This window comes from Ischnura elegans, chromosome 1, assembly GCF_921293095.1.
Source record: "Ischnura elegans chromosome 1, ioIscEleg1.1, whole genome shotgun sequence".
NCBI lineage: Eukaryota > Metazoa > Arthropoda > Insecta > Odonata > Coenagrionidae > Ischnura > Ischnura elegans.
The window spans coordinates 74,923,502-74,943,402 of NC_060246.1; the positions used below are offsets into that span (position 1 = coordinate 74,923,502).

General features: G+C 42.5%; 1 protein-coding gene across 3 annotated transcripts in view; it reads left to right on the forward strand.

The window, feature by feature from the left end:
* The window catches only part of LOC124163639 (polypyrimidine tract-binding protein 1), a 973,136-nt gene that overhangs the window by 154,156 nt on the left and 799,079 nt on the right, over positions 1-19,901 (forward strand). The window contains exon 2 of one of the 3 annotated variants that reach the window (XM_046540704.1): positions 4,688-5,319. The exons of the other annotated variants lie outside the window; for them this stretch is intronic. Within the exon in view, the coding sequence (XP_046396660.1) occupies positions 5,248-5,319 (72 nt within the window). The 5' untranslated portion in view covers positions 4,688-5,247. The remainder of the gene's footprint in view (positions 1-4,687; positions 5,320-19,901) is intronic. 3 annotated transcript variants of the gene reach the window in all.

Here is a 19,901-nt window from a genome sequence, read left to right on the forward strand (position 1 = left end):
ACGCTCGATAAGAAGTAGTATTAATATGTCCACTATTTTTGCGTGAAATCGTTGTAATATCAATGCACAGAAAAATATGATGCCTCAAATATTTAGTTTTACCGATACCGCCTTGCAAAAATCGGTGATGCATCTCAAATATCCATACGAATTGTCTGTTATGTAACTTTTTATTCATAAATAAAACAATGCGTGTTGTTTGCATTCGACGATACTTACAGCCAATACGTTATGTCTTCATTATTTAGGTCGATACGGCATGCCTGTATTTTGTAAAGCTGAGAGAAAGAAGTAGTCAACAACATAGGCACAAAATCGTTTCAGGCCTAATTTTGTGGAATATTTTTATATCCATGATAAAAACACAAATGGTAATTTCCACACTACTTAATTTAACACATAACGTACCTAAAGGTACCTTGGTAATGACGCAAAGTGTCGAAACCATGGTCGGTCGTTAAGTGTTAAATTAAATAGTGTGGAAATTACCATTTGTGCTTTTATCATGGAAACAACATAGGTATATTTTTCCACAGGTTTTAAAGCTAAAATGAACAATATCTCGTTATGAATGCGCGTATTCATGCTTGCAATATTCTGAAATATTTTAGTGCACCGTGGCAAGGTTAAGTTATTAAATGTGGACTGGTGATGGCCTGCACTCTGCTTTTCGTCGAGATGGGTAGCATCCTTTGGGGTGCGTGGGAGGGTCCCATTCTCGCGCGTCAGCCTCCTCCTGGTCCTCCTCTCTATCTCTCTCTCGTAATGGAGTCGCATCCGTCACAGCTCTTGATGGCGGTCGGCTGCTGATGGCGCTGTCGGGCGGGAGGTGAGTAGGCGGCGGAGGTGTGTGCGCTGCGTCGGGCGCGTTTCATTTTTTTCCCTTGGCGTCGGCGGCGGCGGGTGCCAAATGGGGTGGAATGGGACAAAATGACCGGCCGTCTGTCTGCATCTCGGAGTATTTTATGTATTCCACACCCCTCTTATGTTCCTCTCCTCCCAGACCATTCGGCGCGCCACCGTGGTCTGCGTCCTAGAATAGAGCTCTGGACCCCGCGCTTTCAGCCGGTTCCGGTGATGACGGTGGTCAGGGGGTGGACGTGCATGCGGAAGGCCCCCGCGCTGTTACCGCGGGGGCTGTGGTGGACGGTGGTATCGGGGTCGAGCTTCGTTGGGGAGGAAGTGCTCTGCCGTCTGCGGTCCTGCAGTAATTTTTATGGCGCAGCGTGGGTAGTCAGTTGCGGGCGTCGTTGAAGTCATGGCGACTACATTACCTGACGTTGTCGCTGATATGGAAGGGCCGTCGTAGGTTTTATTTCGGTTTAATTTCACCTCGCTCTCGCCAAATTTCTTTGTTGCGCCGCTTGCCGTTTTTAGTACCGTAATGCGAATTTTGCAGGTTGCATGGGGAGCACTTCTTATTTATTCCTCGAATTTGAAAAAGGACATGGTAGTTTGAAACAGCTGGCTTGAGAAAACACCATAGAGATCGTTTCGCTTTGTTTATTACTTTAAGTATTCGAGTTTCATTCATCAAAAATTTATATTTTTTCCAGATGGACTTGGTTAAAATTTGAGTTTGCTATGCAAATATGGCGATCTGATTTTAAAAAGGCGTTTGAATCCTAGATCAAAATGCATGCACGATCAGGAATGGCCCTATGAAAAACATTATTAGTATGATTCAGTCGTTACTTCATTCTCGTAATAATATCTACATCACGAAATAACATCTGCGACTAGTTGTAGATGTTATTTCTTTCTCCTGTTCCTATGACGCGTATGGAAGTTTAGACGACCGGAAATAATTCTTTTTCTAATTATTCTTTCCATAGATTAAAAAAGTGTATCGCATAGTAATTTTTTAGTAACGGCTGAATTTTTTCCTCGAAGAAATGCGGGTGAAAAACGTCTGCCATAGTTAACACAGATATCCATGTTGAAGCCCGATTCTTAGATCCCTTCCTAATGATTTACAGCGTTAAAAGCTGAAATCAGTTTCGTTTTTCATTTGCTTCGTGGGTTGTTTCGTTCTCACGTTACTCTTGGCACTGAGGGGGAAGTCGTGGGGTATGCTTTTACGGGGGCATTGGATTTCAATCCCTCTCCCGTTATCGCATGCCCTATATCCCTCCGCAGTCCCCGGCTCGTATTTTTAACTGACTCATTACCCTTGTTTCCTCCCCGCTGCGCCCCACCAGCCGTTTGCCGCCCCTTTGCCTGTTGCCCCGATTCCGGGGTTACGTGTTGCTCCCATGGCGATGGGATGGGTTTGGTGCACGCACCCACTGCTGTTTGGGAACGGGGGTGTTCGGGAGATGTATGTCACGCACTATTTCGGGGTCGCCGCCCATGGAGGCGTTCGTTACATTGTTTTCGTGGTTCCCCCCATGTGGGCGGGGGTGGGACGTAGATGGAAGATGTTCGGGTTGTGCTTTTTAGTCCTTCCCCCTCGGCGAGGTCTGGAGGGGTGAAGAAGATCTCCAGGCTAGTTCCCTCATCTAAAGGCCGTTTTAAGTGAGTTACTCCGATTCATGCTGTTCTTCGCGTAGTCATAAGGAACGCTTCGAACGCCATCATGAATTTCTGCTGTCGTTGCCGCAAACCGTCAGTGTCATTTACGAACAGGGGTGCCGACTTAAAAAATATTGGGGGGGGGGGCAAACCGGGGATCTTGCCCCGGGAAATTTTATTCGTGGTTTTAAGTTTTTTAAGCATTTTAGAAGAGTCACATGACCAACATTAGAACTCTGATTACACGAATCTCGATATCTGGACACTCCTGGGAAAATCGACAAGCCTGACACTCACACCCATAACGAATTTTTGAGGGGGTTCGGGCCCCTTAAGGCCCCATGGAGTCGACGCCACTGTTTACGCAGTATCTGATCCTCGGTATGCATGAGTACAAATTTTCCTGTAAATTGTGGTATTCCCTGCCTCCAATCTGCAAAATATTTTAAATGGATGGAGTTTTGGTCACACGTACCCTAATGCTATGAAACTCTTGTAATGATGAAGTCTTTTCGGATTATAAACCAGATTAATTCAGTCGAAAAGGCCGACGTTTCGGAAGACGACTTGTCTCCCATTTTCAAGTTGTGTTACTCATTGCAATTCCAATTTCACACTGAACTGGAACGACCTTTTGGCGAGCTCAACAATAAGGCACAGAAGTCGTCCAATTGGGTGAAGGAAGGTATTTTGAAACTCTGCGTGCTTCCCTTATGTTTTTTATGCAGCTGGTAACAGGTCTCCATGTATTCTTAAGATGGAAGCCGGTATCGCGGTTGAAATTTTTGGGATTGAGGCGGATCTCGACGACTTCCTTCATTATGCGGTCCCAGTAGCGTCGGCCTATACGACTGAGTTAACCTGGTTGAGAACCCGAGAAGAATTCATCAATATGATTCACGAGGAGGCATTAAAATCTAGTAATGATACTTCCTCCTCATTTAAGGTGTGGGCATATGTATAGTCTCTGCATTTCTCCAGGGTTTTCTTCCGCGTCTCGTCAGGTTGTTGGTTGATTGACCAACCAACAACCTGACGCGGAAGAAAACCCTGGAGAAATGCAGAGATCAGACCATCGCCGCGGAAACCTACGCTCTAACATATGTATAGTGTTATCTTCGATACGCAATGGTTCTCTTCCCTTTATTCTACCAGTGCACATGGCTGTTATTTCCTTGAAGGGTGTCATCTTTTCATCGCCTGTGACGTCCATTTAATGCTCATTTCGGTCCACATCCGACCCTCATCGCCATCGCGTGGGTGTCGGACGTGTGCGAGGGTGGCAATGGAGTTATCGTTAGGGTCTGCCCCTTGCGCTCCTGGGGTTTGATTAGTGAACCAAATGCAGTATTTTTTTATACTTCCTTCGCCGGAAGAAGCCCGGTTTAAATTAAATTGAGGGTCTTGAGTGTGGGACGTCTATTCTTCCGGCGTTGTAGGTTAGTTCATGTTTTTGTTAAATGAAAAATGACTTCACATATTTCTTTTGAGTGGACAATTTCCTTAAATATGAAAAATTAAATAGAAGAAACTTTGTGCTTTCACATCAATTCATGTGAAAGCACAAAGTTTCTCCTTTTTCATTTTTCATATGTATCGCTTTCACAAAGTTACGCCTCAAACCAGCAACTTTCTCGAAGTATTTCCATGCACGGGATATGAAAAGTAAAGCACGCAGGGTTCAGGAGAGGTTATGCGACTCCTAATATTAGCTGGGCTTCATTTTCTATGCGTTTAAAAATCTGCCTTCATATGCTAAGAGTTTGGTCCTGGATATATACCCTTTTATCGCTTGTCTTCGTTATCAATTTATTATTTTTTTTCCGATCCCTGATTCTTTTTCCGTGAAAAATTCAAGTGCATGCTATTATGCAAGTTGGACTTCAAATATATACCTGCTGGAAGGAGATTTTAGTGACGGGGTGTTCCAAATGGTTCATTCTATTAACTCATGAATACGAAGAAGTGAAGTAAACTGATAATTTGAAATGCTATATCTCATTTAGATGCTGCTTCTTGCTAAATGCTGTATCTCATTTAGAAATTACACGGAGGATTTGTTTTTGGCCATAGTTTTGGCACCCTGCAGTGCTTGTGTTTTGTGTATATATGTCGTTGTTCAAATTTTTTGTCCATGTACTAATCGTATCTCTTCTCCGCCCTCTCCCGGCAGGTAAGGCCTTCCGCGCTGGTGTTGGGTCCGTCTTTGTACATCCCTCTGTCTATCTCTGTCTCACTCATCACTACGCCATTATAAGACTGTTTTAACCAGAGAGCTTTCGCTGTCGTCCAGAAGAGATCTGTCCCGCTGCTTCTCTTCTCTTCCTCACTTCCGTCGGCAAACAAATTTCAAACCCAAGCGGAGTTCTAGCTTCGCGCCCAACTGTTTTCTCAGAACCTCTGATTCGCTGACCTCTTATTGTGCTTCAACCCCCTGTAGCCCCGCCATCATCGCGGGCCCTGGGAGTGAGATATCATCTCTTCCCGTTGCGAAAAAGACTTTGTGACCAGCCCTCTTCTTTTGGGATCCTCCTTCCTCTTCATCTTCGCTCTGCCGCCGTACCCGAGTTCGCTTCTTTTATATCATCACTCTTTTTTTTCGAAATCACCCGCTTCCCCGTGAAACCGTCACGCTTCGACCACTAAACCCTCAAAAACCCCCTTGCCCCTTGCTGTCATCACTCTCTCATAATTTTCTCCGTGTCTCACTGTACCAAAATTATCACGCGGACTATGAAGAGGCCAGCGGGGGACGTGTTTCTCTGTGACAACATGCTGCAGGGCGATGGTCCGTCAATAAACGAGGTAAGGGATTAAACAAAAAATGCTGAGAGCGAATAGTACAAAAAAAGAAACAGCGAATAACCTTTTCTCTTTTGTCTTGCCTACTCTATCAACCCATCAGTAGTATCTCTGTCTTACAAACTTAATTTGTTTTTTACATTCCCTGAAGGCACGCGTTTCGGAGGTCGCCCATGGCGAAAAAGCTATCATAAAATTTTCTTTCATTGCTGTTCCACTTCAACTGATGTATTCTCTATTTCATTCTCTCTCTCTGATATTCTCTCTCTCTTTCTGATCTTCTTCCTGCTTTCCATCTCTTTTGATTCCTCTTCAGCCGCTCCTGGGCTCTTGTTATCCTCTCTTTTCGCCTCTTGTCTTCATCTTTTTTTTCTATTTTGTGTGTTTAGTTCATCGGTTTACCGGTCTCGCTCTCCCTCTCACTGATCTGTGTATTTCTTGTATTGGAGTCGTTAATTGGACAGTATTGTTATGATTTAGGCTGTCCGGTTGACGATCTTGGTGTGATTTATGCTCTTACTGTGGGCATTCCAACTTCAGGATATTTATCAACGCTCTCATTTTCCCTCTAGCATTGTGTGTGTGTGATGGGTAGCATGTGCATTTTTATGTGGTGTACGTTTCTTGATATTTATGTTTTACGCTTGAACGTCAAGCATCCATTAAAAAATGTATCTTTTTTATATTTTTGGTGTTTAATAGCTATTGCATTGAAGTGATTGGATTTAAAGTTTGCGTTGTACATGCATAATAATTGCTAATTATTATTCCATTTTGTGTCATGAATGGTGTGTAGTATACACAGCATAATCATGAGCTGTTTTCCTCCTACTCTATCGAAATTTAATTTAATCTGATGCGCTCGCTCTTGTAAATACTTAATACGTAAAGGGTAGGCGTTCTCGGCTTTATCTCTATGCGCCTACTAATCCCTTCATTTACTATTAAATTTTTGATTAAAATTGTGCCCAATAACGTAGAAATGCTGGACTACTGCTTTATGATCTCGAGTTTTGGATGTACCGTTTTGGTTCAAAGTATGCCATGTTCTATAGTATTTAGAAACTATTGTAATTGAATGTACTATCTTATCCTCGCTCCAGTTCTAGTGAACTTAGCATTGGAGGAGATTTGAAGCGCGTTCTCGTCTAGCCTGGTGGAACCCTCCCTGTCTCTTAAGATTATCAGTCTCGCTTCGCCCAATTCATCCCCTCTCCCCTCCCAGTACCTCCTTAAATGAAGGAGGTAATCGTCCTTTGCACTTCCCTTATCTCTCAATCCCGTCGCACGAGGCCCATATATTTCGGCTCTTTTTTTCGCCCGGGGAAATTGATGACGAAGTTTTCGCCGTTTCGTCTCCATTTCCACCTCTTGCCGTGCTACGTGCGTCTTCATCCGCTGAGCATTTTCTCGGGTCGTGACATTGTGAGCGGGCGGGGTTGAGGAGCTTGGGGGGGGGGGGGGGGAGGGTTGAAGGTGGGTTTTTCCCCCGTCTCAGGTTGTCCTCCCATTGACTTTACGTCATCGCCGTAACAATGGTCCCAAATTAGGGCCCGGCAGGAGGTCTTCGGTGGGGTGGAGCCGTCTTGGCGGAGTGGCAGGTCCACTGCTCTTCCGGAATCGGTTGTTCGCCATTACATTTCTTTCGGCTGTCTTTTGGAGAAGGTTAACGTCTAGCGTTTTTTGCATCTGAAGTTTTATCCTAGAAATATTTCGTTTAAGCCTACGGAAAAAATAATGCAATTATCGCTTCTCCTGGTGTGATATATCGTTTATCCCTTCTCGTATTTAGTCATTAGGCGGGATTATTCAATACCTTGGGATGTATTAACACTGATACGGGCACACGTCGAACGTCTCGAGAAAAGTTTCTTTTGTCCAACCAAGATAATTTCTTCTCGGGTCATTTAACGATCATGGGTTACATAGTCATATGCGCATTGGTGAGGAAAGACTGGTAATATTTAATCCATGTTATGGCTAGTTTTATCATCATGCTAACTCAATATATTTAATCTCCTTTAACTTACTAGGTGACATTTTTATACAATGGCGTCCTTCGTGTCTGGCCGGCGGATCGCTCGTAACTTCTTTTAAATGTTGCGCTCTGTTATATCCTTACTGGTTTGTGGTTAGGTTTAGAAATTTATAGCTTGGATCCTTGGCTATCTGGTTGAGCGTTTCATGATGGAAATGCTCTAGATACGCTGATGTAGATGCCGATATGAAGTTAACGTGTTTCAAAGAATAACGGCCAATCTTGATTCATTGCAGTTTGAGGGAAATTTTTTAGCGTTTAGCTCCATTCATGGCGTTCGTGTCTGCGTAGTTTCCAGCCATTCTATGGAGTTCCCAGGTTAACATATTGCAGAGTCATGACGCATGAGTGAGTCGCTCTATGTGCAGCAAGTAAGCGCTCATGAATTACGATTGAATCCGTGGGGTTGCCACATTGCGTGTGGTTATAAGCGTCTATAGAATGACGGTCTTGAATATTTTCGTCCCCGAGTGGATATCGTCACGTGATCCGTCTCCAATGACCTCACTCGTGTCGTGTTCTTGGAATCACGAGGAATTTTCTGGTGCGGTGTGTCGCGTTGCAGTTCGTAGGGTGAGAGACGTAAGCCCAAACTAAAATTGCAAACAGATTCAGTTGGTGGTGAGGAAAAGGAGTAGCCTCTCCTGGCTGACATGTAGGGATAAATTAAAGAAGCTGTTAGAAAATCTTTATGATCAATTGTCTTCGAGTTCACTATCTGCAGGTTATTGTGATGAAGTGATTAATTTTCACTTTTTCGGCGTCTTACTGTAAATTGCAAAGCCATTTTCTGAGTTTACTAGCCGGGGTGAATCAACGTCGAAAAATACAGTGTATTTTTTAATTATCTTTTTAACTGGTAGATCAGGATGAGTTGTCAAGAGAAGAAAGCTTAGTTGTAAAAGTGAGGGATAATCCGGGGAATAAATAAAGAGGACGGAGTCAATAGAGTGAAAGAGGGTATATGATACCATTAGTTTAAATTGAATCGTGCTGGAAGACTCGTCTGTTTGGAGTGTTTCAAAATTTGAGGGTGCCCTACAATGCTGCATGCAAACCATTATGGGGCTACCATTAATTACGAGAGGTGATTTTGGCGATTTTTGGACCCCCCCCTCCATTGTGAGATATCGTGGCTCGACCCCTCCTCCCCTCCCTCAAATCTCTGATTGAGATTGTTCAAAATGCGTAGTTTCAGTGTAAATTGTTAATATATGCTTCATTTCGTTAGATTTATTGAGACATCAATTTGTTTATTTTGTGTATTGAAATTAAATAATTGCAAAACCATGTCACAATAGAATGTCACACATGTGGATCCAACTTTTGGATGGCCGGTAGCTAAACAATTGAAGAGCTACTGTGCAACTTTGTGGCGTTCGCATATCCGCTATAAAGATTATTATGTAGAATTTAGCCATAGAATTAGTTAGAAACAATTTTTATCTTCTTTGCTCACCTAAAATTTCGAGAAAACTGAGCATTTTGAGTAAACTGAGGACTTTACCCCGCCGGCATCGGAGGCGGCGGGGTCAAGTCCTTGCCTGTCTAAAAATAGGTCGCGGGTTCGAGTCCCGCCTGGATAGGTGTCCTCTGTCCAGGGCATGGTTGTTCGTGAACGTGTGTATGTTAAAAAGTGTTGAAAAGCCCCGACGTAAAAGACCATCATGAGCTGTTTTCGGTGGTTTGAAAATAAGTAATTAAATGTAATTAAAGAAAATAAATAAATTTTGCTCAATTCAATCAATTTTTCTTGCAATTATACTTCGTTTTTTTTTTCTGGAAAATAATAAATTGATATTTGCCATGATCCCTCTCCCCGTCGTGATATTTAGTGAGAATCGGCTTGACCCCGTTTTCCCCCTTTACGCCTCATGTAATGTCCCCTCATACTAGTGTTTCACTATCATTTATATGAAATTTTTTGTCTTCAATATATCTTCTCAAGTCTTCTTGCACATACTCGAAGCCAGTCGGCATCTTTGTTTCCACGTGCCCATCCGCTCGTCAGCGTCCCCTCTCCCTTAAAGCCATCCGTGCCCTTTCAATATTCCTCCTCTCCCACCACACCACTGCCGTGTCTGCCCTCGCATTTCGTTCCCGCGACCGTATTTTTACGATTTCGCCGCAGTGCACTCGACTCGTCCGTGTCCCCCTTCCTCGTCGCTCGCGACGGTCGTCCTCGCTGCCCATTTGACATTCTATTCGCCGTCCATTGGGTCGCAGTGGACTCCCTCTCCTCTATACTCCTCCTTTCATGTCCAACCTGTGGGACACAAAGCCTCCTTTCTTCCGTGCCAGTCTTGTGTCGACCTCCCCTTCTTCCAGGTCTTTTTTTTCTTCCCTTATCGTCGTTATTTTGTTTTTATTCGTCTGCTCCCTTAACGTTGTCTCAAGCGCCCTTGTTTTTATATCACATCCTCCCCCTCCCGTTTCATTCCCCCTGAGGGTCTGCTTTTATTCTCCATTTCCCCAAAGGCGCTCCCATTTTCTTCCGGGGACAGAGAACCTCTGCCTCTCCTCTTCGCGTCACGACAGTCCGTAATGTCCGTCCTTTTACTGTCGTCCACCTCATTTCTCTGCTCAGTTTTCCGATTGGCTGTTGATCCTCCTTCCTGAACCACTTCCTCTTACAACTTTAATGGCCAGTCGTTACTTCTTTTATGCACTGTAGTGTACGATGTAACATGCTGCGCGTGCGACAGTTTCAGGAAGTTAGGAATTCTACATAGACACCAGTGAAGAATGCATTGAAAAGGCATATTTCATGTTAGGGTGGTGACCCAGTGGGTAGAGGGTTGGGTTACTGATTGGTGCGTCCCAAGTTCAAATCTCAGGTGAAGTCTTCGGACATCCCCAACTAAATCATCGAAGTTCCAGTTGGCCTAGGGAAAATAGCTTCTCCCCCTATTCTGAATGTATATATACACTCGTGTTTGGCTTAGTCCAGTTGGAGCTCCACCCTCACCTATCCAAACCTACCTCTATAGTGTATCTAAGAATGAGTGATTGTCTACCTTGGCCATGGATGTAGTTGCTTCCGAACCTTTTCTTTAAAATAAACATTTTCTCACTATCGTTTATTTTTTGTCCTTTCATGTGTATCAATCATGATTTATTAGCTGTATAATTATAATATGAACGAATATGATTTGTTTTGCCTGGTCGTTCCGCGCATCTGAAATTTATTACGATGAATTAAAATGGAAGGAATCACTCGCAATGAAGTCTCTGGAGTAATTCACTCCATTCTTCCTCTTCTGAGCGGGTTCAGTGATAGTAAGTAAACTTCTATGTGCGATTTGGCTGCCTTCGCTGTTGGAATCATGCATGGAAAAACCAATTCGTGGAAATGTTTTGGGAGGTGAATGTCCGCGTATTGGACTCACTTGGTTTTTGGTGGGACAAGTCTTGTAAACCTTGATGACATCTGACGCCTATTTCACCTATCATCACTTCTCTGACGAGAGATAATAGATTTTAAGGATGAAAAGCACCTTCAGTCAGACTTCATCATGCGTGGAAACAAAATTCCATTAGCAGCGGGAGTCACATGGCAAAGAATTTTGGTGTCACTTTTTTTATCGGCAGAGCCAGTGATCGCTGTCACTCAGAATGCGGGAAGTTTTGTGAGACGCTGGACATTAACTGGTCGATGAGACACGAGCACCGGAGCGTGTTTATTTTCGAAATCATGACAGCCGTCTGAATGGTGGTGTCGGGAGCTTGAGATCGGTTCGTTCTACGCGCATGTTTTATAGTGGATGGAATACCTATAGAATTGAAATAATTTTTCTCACCCTGGAAAGACAACCGAACAAAGGGAAGATGGAATCGACGATTTGAGGGCGGCAACATGTTAAATTATATCGTTGTTCCTGATTCCACTCGCTTGCTGGTATTGTTCCGTGTTACTATGATTCTGTATATCAACACAATTGTAAATTTTATCATTGTTAGTTTTACTTGAAGTGCATAATCGGTAAATATGCTTTTCTCTATTTCTCGGTATTTTTCTTGGAGAGTAATGCCGTAATCACTTGTACCATATAAAGGGTTTGATATTTTTGCTATGCGTTAAGCGTCGTTTTTTATTTGAGTTGTATTGGTATGGGTATCACTCTCGAAGTACACTTATTTTGTTTTGCCATTTACAGTTGTGGTGACACTAATGTATAAATGATGTTTTCAACTTCGCATTATTACAAAAGTTTGAACTAAAATTGATTCACGACCTTATGTTGTTCTAGAAAGAATACTTACGATTCATTATAAAATATTGGAAATTAATTGGAAAATATTTATCGTAACGAGAAAGAAACATCCTGTGACTCTTGTTAAAAATATACACAATTTTCAGTTTTGTTTGAGATGAAAAATAAGCTATTATAACGTAAAACAAGCGAATGAAAATGATGTATTCCATGTGGAAGTAGTGTTTTCTCAATTTATGGCTGAAACGAGAGGTAATTGTGTTAAAAAGTATTTAAAATAAAAAAACTACTAATTAGGTATTGTGTGGTTTTAATGCCAAGTAAAACTGTTCTCCCGCTAACTTATCGCTCGAATTCCCCAAGTTTCGAAACCTCTGCTCGTGACGGATCGTCATCATGAGGCGAGGCCTTGAATTCCGGGCGTGTGACTTCTCGAATCTCTCCGAATCCGTCGAGGAGAATTTGAGGGGCGGGGAGCGTCGTCGACCCGTCTCCCGAGGCCTCCACTCCCACGTGCTCAAGGTCGCGGGCAATCATCCGGAATCATTCCGTTGCACTCCATCACCTCCGTGGTCGCTGAGCCGCGACTGTAGGTAATGGCCTGGCTCTCCTATTTTTCCTCTAGCACCCAGAACACGAGGCTTCGGATTATCTTATGGATGTGAAGTTTTGTGTGTTTCCCATAATTTGTAGACCATGTTCAGACATTTCTTTATTCATTGAACGTCAAAAAGTGAGCTAAGCTTTAACATTCTTTTATTACGGATAATAATTTTTGGTTTATCGAACTGAGTAAAGACTTTGCACGTGAGGAAACGGACAGCTATTAGTCCATAGTCTTCCAAATCGAAGGAAGCTCTTCAGGTGCTCTGCCGGGTCTCGTGGTTCGGAGCTGCTGACTTTTTTTTAGGGCGAGTTGTCCTTCCTTTGGTCTTCCGTAAATTTAATCAATCAATTAACTAATTACAATTAGAGTAATGGTATTTATACGGGGGCCATTTGTCAGAGATTTGGTATTCTCATTACCGTGACTTCTACCTCCAAGAATGTCCTATTTTTGAACGGCGTTCTTTAAAATTTTCTCGTGCGTAATTGCGACCTTTTCGAAACTTAAAAATTACTAAGTCCAGCTGAGAAAATGCTTCTGTACATGTACTGCTGTGAGTAAGCTGCTATAGGTGATTTCCGGAGGAGGTGCTGGTGGATCAAGAGAGCGAAGTGAAGAATCTAGCGGGTGGGAGGAGGGTTGGCTCGGCGTGTTCGTTGTCTTTTCGTGCGGGGGAAGTGGGACGCTGCGGTGAGTAGAAGTTTTCGCAATTAGTTACGCGGGGGTAGCAGGTGTGTGGAGCGTGAGGCATGTCTCCGACCCCTCTCCATTTTATTCTATCCCCCCCCCACCACCACCCTAAGTGCGCCTCTTGACGCCTTCCCTGCGTCTCCACGCCACGGTCTGCTCCCACCGCAACAATGGGGAACCATTGCGGGGCTCCTGGCTCCCCGTTTCTCCGGGCACTCATTCGCCTCTTTGCCGGTTAAGGTGGTCCTATGCATTGCCCAGATCTGAAGGTCTTATCTTATCATTAAACTATACCACCGATTAAAGTAGGTTTGCAGGGAGTATTTATGAAGTATTCTGTCAGTCTGCCATCCCTTCATGAACTTCCCTCTTCAATTTACAACGGAGCCTATTCGCTTTCATCTATCTAATAATCTTATTCTCCTACTTTCAGCTTGCCGCTTTTTAATATGATGGCCTTACGACGTGTGGAATCGTGCTAGAGAAAGTATTATTATTATCAAAAGCATTCTACTGATTGAGATAGGGTTTCATGGAGTACATAAGAATCATTCTGGCTCTCTCTCCTTTCTTCATGTACCCTTCCTCCCCTCTGAATTTTTCCCCTACATCCCAATTTGTTTTCCTCTTCAATTCACAATAAGGCCTACTAAATTCGTTCTAAAAATCCTATTGTCTTCCTTCCTATCCCTCGTTTACCCAACATTCTACCCTCTAACACCGTTTTCAAGAGCCCCTCCCCGCTCAGTGCTTAATCCATCCAAACGTCCTGTCTCTTCCTAGGAATTAAGGCTAGGGGGGGTTTTAGGCGCAACTAATACTTACAGGTGTGGGGGTATTGCATACCCGCCAGGGTAAGCAGGAGTTGCGGGGGCCCTCCTCTAGAAATTTTTCAAGAGTAATGGTTCAAAATGGCGAGTTTTACGGCTTTCTGAGGGATATTTGATGAATCTTAACACTATTATATAAGTAATACTGATCCAAATAAGTAAAATGGATTAAACTTAAAAATTTCTCTGAGCTCTGGGGGGGGGGGGGGGTTTAACCCCCAAAATCCCACCCCCCTTGCTGCGCCACTGGTCTCTTCCGCGTCTCATCTTGACATCACGTCATGAGGGAAGTATTGCCCACAACTTATATTAAAGTATTCTACCAGCTTAAGGAGCGTTTTGCGAGTTAGCTCGGCCTGCCCCGATCGGACCTCTCTCTTCAATTCACAATTGTGACTACTCCCTTTCATTTTATCAATAGATAACTAGTATTCTCTTTCTTCACCTCCCTCTATTACCTAACATTCTTCCTTTTAACGCGGATTTTAACATCCCGTCCTCGCTCAGTACTCCAGCCATCCAAACCTTCAAATCCCCTCTGGCGTTGTGTTAGGAAGTAGGTGTACCTCATTAAGCTCCAACTCTAAAATTATATTCATGTGGTATCAACGGAGGGGCATGCATGGAAGATAACGGACTTATTTTTCTTTTTACCAGCTTCTGTGACTGTTCGCTTATTGTATTTTTATTTTTGGGGCTAACGGCATGAACAGTGCGATGTTGTGTATACGTACAATGAAGTTTGTCTTTTTCTGACCTGATTAAAGACACACTGGGTCTTGGAAACGTTTAATTTTAAATATTAGTCGGATAACTTTCGGTAACTCAGTTATTAAGTATTTTCCTTACAGCTACAGATGATTCAAGAACGAAAGTGAATTTGGGATGTAAATCAACTACTCCTCGGTTAGTTTTTAAGGGATAAACACGAGAAACCTACCTTAAGTTAACACATTGCTGCGATTTCCAATGCGGTTAGCTAATGAAATGTCACTTCCATGCTGTTTCCGTGTTTTAGCCCGTTTTGATACCGTCAGCATTTCTAGTGTTTGTATTTGTTTCAAGGAAAATGAATAATTGAAATAATTAAGAGAGCTATGGCTCTCTGATAATTTTAACTTCAGCAAAACGGGGAGTTTTTTTATTTTACGTAGGCGAATATTCGTCGTTCCATCTGACTTCATTCAGACCATATCATTCATCTAGGAATGGAGACGCTTTAGTCATAGCTTTAAAGGCCTAGACGGAGATTCAGTCCTTTAAATTTGAGTGGTGGATATTTTTATCGCCGTTGGCTATCGTGTGTTAACGGCCGGAAACTTCAGTGTCGAGTCGTGTCGGGAGTTTTATTTGCTTAAAAATACCGTCTCGTAGTAATTAGATGTCTCCGGGAAAGAAATGACCCTATCGGCTGCAACTTTTGTTTCGAATCGTCCTCTTGTCTCTTCATTCACTTTCCTTTTTCGTTCCCGTGTCCCTGGTACCATTTGGGGTGAGTGTTTTATTTTTCTCAGACATCCTCGTTCTCTGCTCGAGAACTTTTATGTTCTCATTTTATGCCAGCTCCCCGCCGCTGCTCTCAGGTTCGAATTGTGTGGCGCAAATCTTTCCTCTTAACTATCCGTGTCGTCGTTGTGTCGGGCATTTTCCTTCCATTTTTCCATCGCAGCGTCTCCGAGTATAATCCATCCCTCCTATTCTAGTCGGATACATTCAGGTGTCACCCATCTCCAACGAATAAGTCTTGTCCGCGGTGCATTATCACCACGTATTTTCCCTGCTTCGCGTCTTTTTTGTGAAGTAGTATTATAGGGGATTCCTATAAAATGAACAGTGTTGTCTCTGTTGTTGAAAAAATCATATCTTCTGTCACAATCCCCGCCTTTCTGTCTCTAAACGTTCTTTTCTATTCAGACTTTTTCTATTTCCTTCTTCCATTAACTCCTATGCCTAATGTGTTCCAAATTTTCGTCCTTTTTTCATCCCTCATCCATCTTTCACAATCACTATCGTAATTTTCCCCCCTATTCCTCGCACCACCCGATGAAATTTAATATTCTTTGTTATTTTGTAAATACTGTTGAATATTTTTTGTTCATTATTGGTCACGTTGCTTAAATTATTTAATTGTTTCTCCAGTTATTGTGAGTCCACTTTAATTGGCCTCGAGCTGTTTTTGGACTGGATTTAATAAATAAATAAACTTCTGCTTATTCACTCTAATTGTAGTCCTGGCTTCAAAATCATTCTGGCTGTAGTCATTTATCTTCAAAATAAAACAATAACCACTGCTTTTCGGGCCATGGTTCCTTAGTAATCAGCATTTATGTGATTTTTCATTTTTTACTCTGAGGCCTGACACTGCAATGTTCAAAGGACGGTAAATTTATGACGGTTCAGTTCTGAGCTGAGATAAAGTCATCGTTATTCATCATAAGGATACTGCTTTCACATATGTAAATTTCAGAGAAATCGGTGATGGTCACCTGACATGATTTTGCACTATCTGCCTGATTTGAGATGAAATGGCCCAGAGTTTATACATTGGTATAAGTATCGCGAATGATGGGAAAACAATGACAATCACCAGCGAAACACTAATAATTATGGTGGCATTTTTCACTTAATATAGTTCATTATCAGAACAAAACTTAGCCACCTCAAAGTGTCAGTCGGGTACTTTGAGGTCCAACAATTGTCTAACCAAGATGGCGGAACTTTTTCCTACGCTAAAAACTCGGAAACGGCGCCTCAGGATATTTACAACCTCCTTGACATTAATAAGTTCGTTCTTCGAGTAATGAAGTCTAAATATTGTCGTATTTTCCTTTATGAAATTTTAGTGCGGTAAAATTACTGTAGTTGTGTCATGTCTCGTTATGTAGTTTGTAAGTAGTTGTAGTAAGGTTGTTGAGGCACAAATAATATTGAAGCGAGGGCCATGTATCAGGGATTTGGAATGATCGTTACCGTGACTTCTACTTCCAAAAATGTCCCATTTTTGAACGGCGTCCTTAAAAAATTTCTCGAGCGCAATTATGACATTTTCCGTTAAATCCGTTGTATGTTTCTTGATCAACTGATATGTGATTTGCTAAGTCCTTTTTGAAGCGAAATATACGAGAAATTTCGTATCCCTTTTAGTATGGAAATATTTCCGGAAGAACTGAAATACATACGACCATTTGACTACCATATACCTAGGATTCACTCATTTGTATGTATTGAATCCATCTGCTTTGATCTCATAAATAATTGCTGTGTGTCCAGAGAGGCACATTGCTCTTTCTGCAGGTGAACGCATTTTTCATTTTGATAAATTCTCGTGAAGTGTCTGTTTTCGTCTGTTAGTTTTTGCGCTGGTACATGTCTATTTAGCGCTTCAAATGGGGAGCTGCTCGCATAGAGTTTCGTGCTGTTTTATCCGTGTTGTTGTCATTTAAAGGAAATATTTTTCGTCGCCATTCATCCGACAGGCAGTCTTCTCCAAAGCAATGGGTCATGGCATCGACAGATGAAAGATACCCAATCATTGCTGTAACCTATTAATTCCTTTTGTCGTTTCTACATTTTCAACTTCACGTGTTGAAATGGTCGGGCGCCAGCAATGAAAAAGCATGTTACATTCCATAGTAATCTGTCACGTCACGCATTCAATAGTGCGTTGTGATATTCATAGCCTTTTATTGAATCGTAAAAATCGGCCGGGGTCTTCCCAATCACTTCTTACGTCTCCTCTGTGTCTCTCGTGTGGCGAAATACATCCTCGCGATCTGTCGAAAAATTGCTTATTCATCGGAGAAGATTCATTTGGATATTTGAAGAATCTTCCTATGGAATTGGTTGGGGCTGTGTTTCGTAATTGTGAATAATATTAAACGCTTTTTAGCTTTCATCTATACGTTATTTTTTAAATGTGCCCAAACTTACATTATCTCAGTTTTGCGTTGCATAACGGCCCGTTCTTCGTGGAAACTCATCGATTATAAGTTATAAAAATCTGATCATCGATGGATTATTAGATATTTTCAACTTACATGCTGTATTCCCGTCAAGCTAACGGAATGAATGTATGCTATTAAGAGGTTGTGGCAAGTCTTCGAGCCATGATTGGTCGTTTGGATGAGACGCTTTGTTATGATTTGACTTTAATTGAAAGATTCTTCGAAAGTACTATTCGCCTATGATTATATTTTAAGGCCATGTTAGATCATAATGATGGCCAAAATTCGATGAGGTCGTTTTCTTTTTCCACATTTATGGTTGGTGAGTGTTTTTTTCTGCAAAAGATTTTTTTTACATCAGATGAAAAAGTGTGCTCGTTTATTGTTTGGACCTAGTTTTTTATATCCTTTTTCCTGGAACGAATGTTGATCACGGTGAGGCCTCAACCCTGAAGTTTCTCTTGCAGGATCGATGACTGATCCCATATTTCAATGAATAAATGTTAGTTTTTATTCAAACATCCTACTATTATGTAATGTTCGTTTTGAAACTTTGTAGGAATGAAAACCTTTTTATCATATTAATTCAGCTTTTCTTCTATCCAAGTAGTTTGGATAGTTTAATGTTCAATTGTCACACTATATCGTTTCTTAAGAAAGAATGAGCGACTACTATCAGTAAGGCTTCATCTCCAGGGTATTTGCATGCATCGGAGAACTAATTGCCAGTTTCGATATGCTGCAACTACTAATCTGCATGCCAATTCAAGCAGTGAGGGCCTCGGAATAGTAATCTACCCTGCAATCAAGATACTATATAGTCTAATTGCCAGCCTTTCCGATCATGAATTGAGATTGCTTTTTAAGCCCACATCATCGGCGACAAATAGTCTTTTCGATCGGTTTCCGATGCCCATTTATCCCTGTCCCCCGTAAATCTGGGCTTCACCCGGATTAGTGTCCACGGGGCCTATTCTAGCCTCGTTTAGTAGTTTGGGTGACTCGGGTCCTATGGCGGACGTCTGTCTTCCCATCGCAGGGGAAGGCGTCGCATCTCGCCGGGGCATTACTCCTCGTCAACCGTGCGGTGGGGCGGTGGGAGGGTAGTGTTAACTTCTTTTCTACTCGCTTAATCACGCGTGTCGTGCGGGCGCCAACCTTCATCGACAGCGGAGGGTTTTGAGCGTCTAAAACGGCGGGCCCCACCCCTGAAGCCTAAATTGAGGAGCTCATGGGGGAGTCTGGCGAGAAATCTTGCCTCCACGGTCTTCACTTCGGAACCTCATCATGCCCTCCATCCGTCTGTCCGTTTCATCGGTGGAGTCCTATTTCACCACCTTCCTATTCCTTATTCTCCTTTTTTTGTTCCACCTTTGCATTCCTTCTTCGCCTTGTCGCTCTTGGCATATTGCACCCGAAATAAGTTATCCAATTATGCCCTCCAGCTATTCTCGAGTGTAAATTTGAAGGGGAGCTGATGTTTCATTATAAAGCGCCGTGACTTCTCATTTCCACAGGATATAAACGCATTTGTTTTCGAAAAAGTGGTCTCGTCCTTAATCGGTTGCATACTACAATAATGCGAGGCTGTCACTCAGCCGTGATAACCTTAAATCTGTGAATAAGCCGTGAATTTCGTCATAAAACCTTTTAAAAATCTCTCGAACTTGATTGTAAAACAGTGACAGATGAAAAGAAAAATCGATTTGTCGATCATGTTTTGAGGTCAGTCACTGTCTTCGCATTTATCTGCACACTTATTTCGAAGCGCATTATTGGTCCGTGCGTCATGTCGACACATCATAGGCGCCGACTCCATGGGGCCTGAGGGGGCTCGAGCCCCCTCAATAATTCGTTATGGGTGTGAGGAAATAATGTGTCAGGCTTGTCGATTTTCCCCGGAGTGTTCAGATATCGAGATTCGAGTTATCAGTGTTCTAATGTTGATCATATGACTCTTCTAAAATGCTTAAAAAACTTAAAACTCACTACTTATAAAATTTCCCAGGGCAAGATCCCCGGTTAGGGCCCCCCCAATATTTTTTGTAAGTCGGCGCGCCTGCGACACATTGACCTTAAACCTGTGATTGGAAGATCGGTAACCAAAGTGTTCATTAACCCTGGTGAAAACCAGACACTTCTTCACTTCCCTGACACCCTGCTCCCTCCATTTTCCCACTCACAGCCTTTAGATGTCCCTGAATTTTGCTAACGATATAGGTTACGTCAAACGAGATATTTTTGACGTCATATTAGATACTT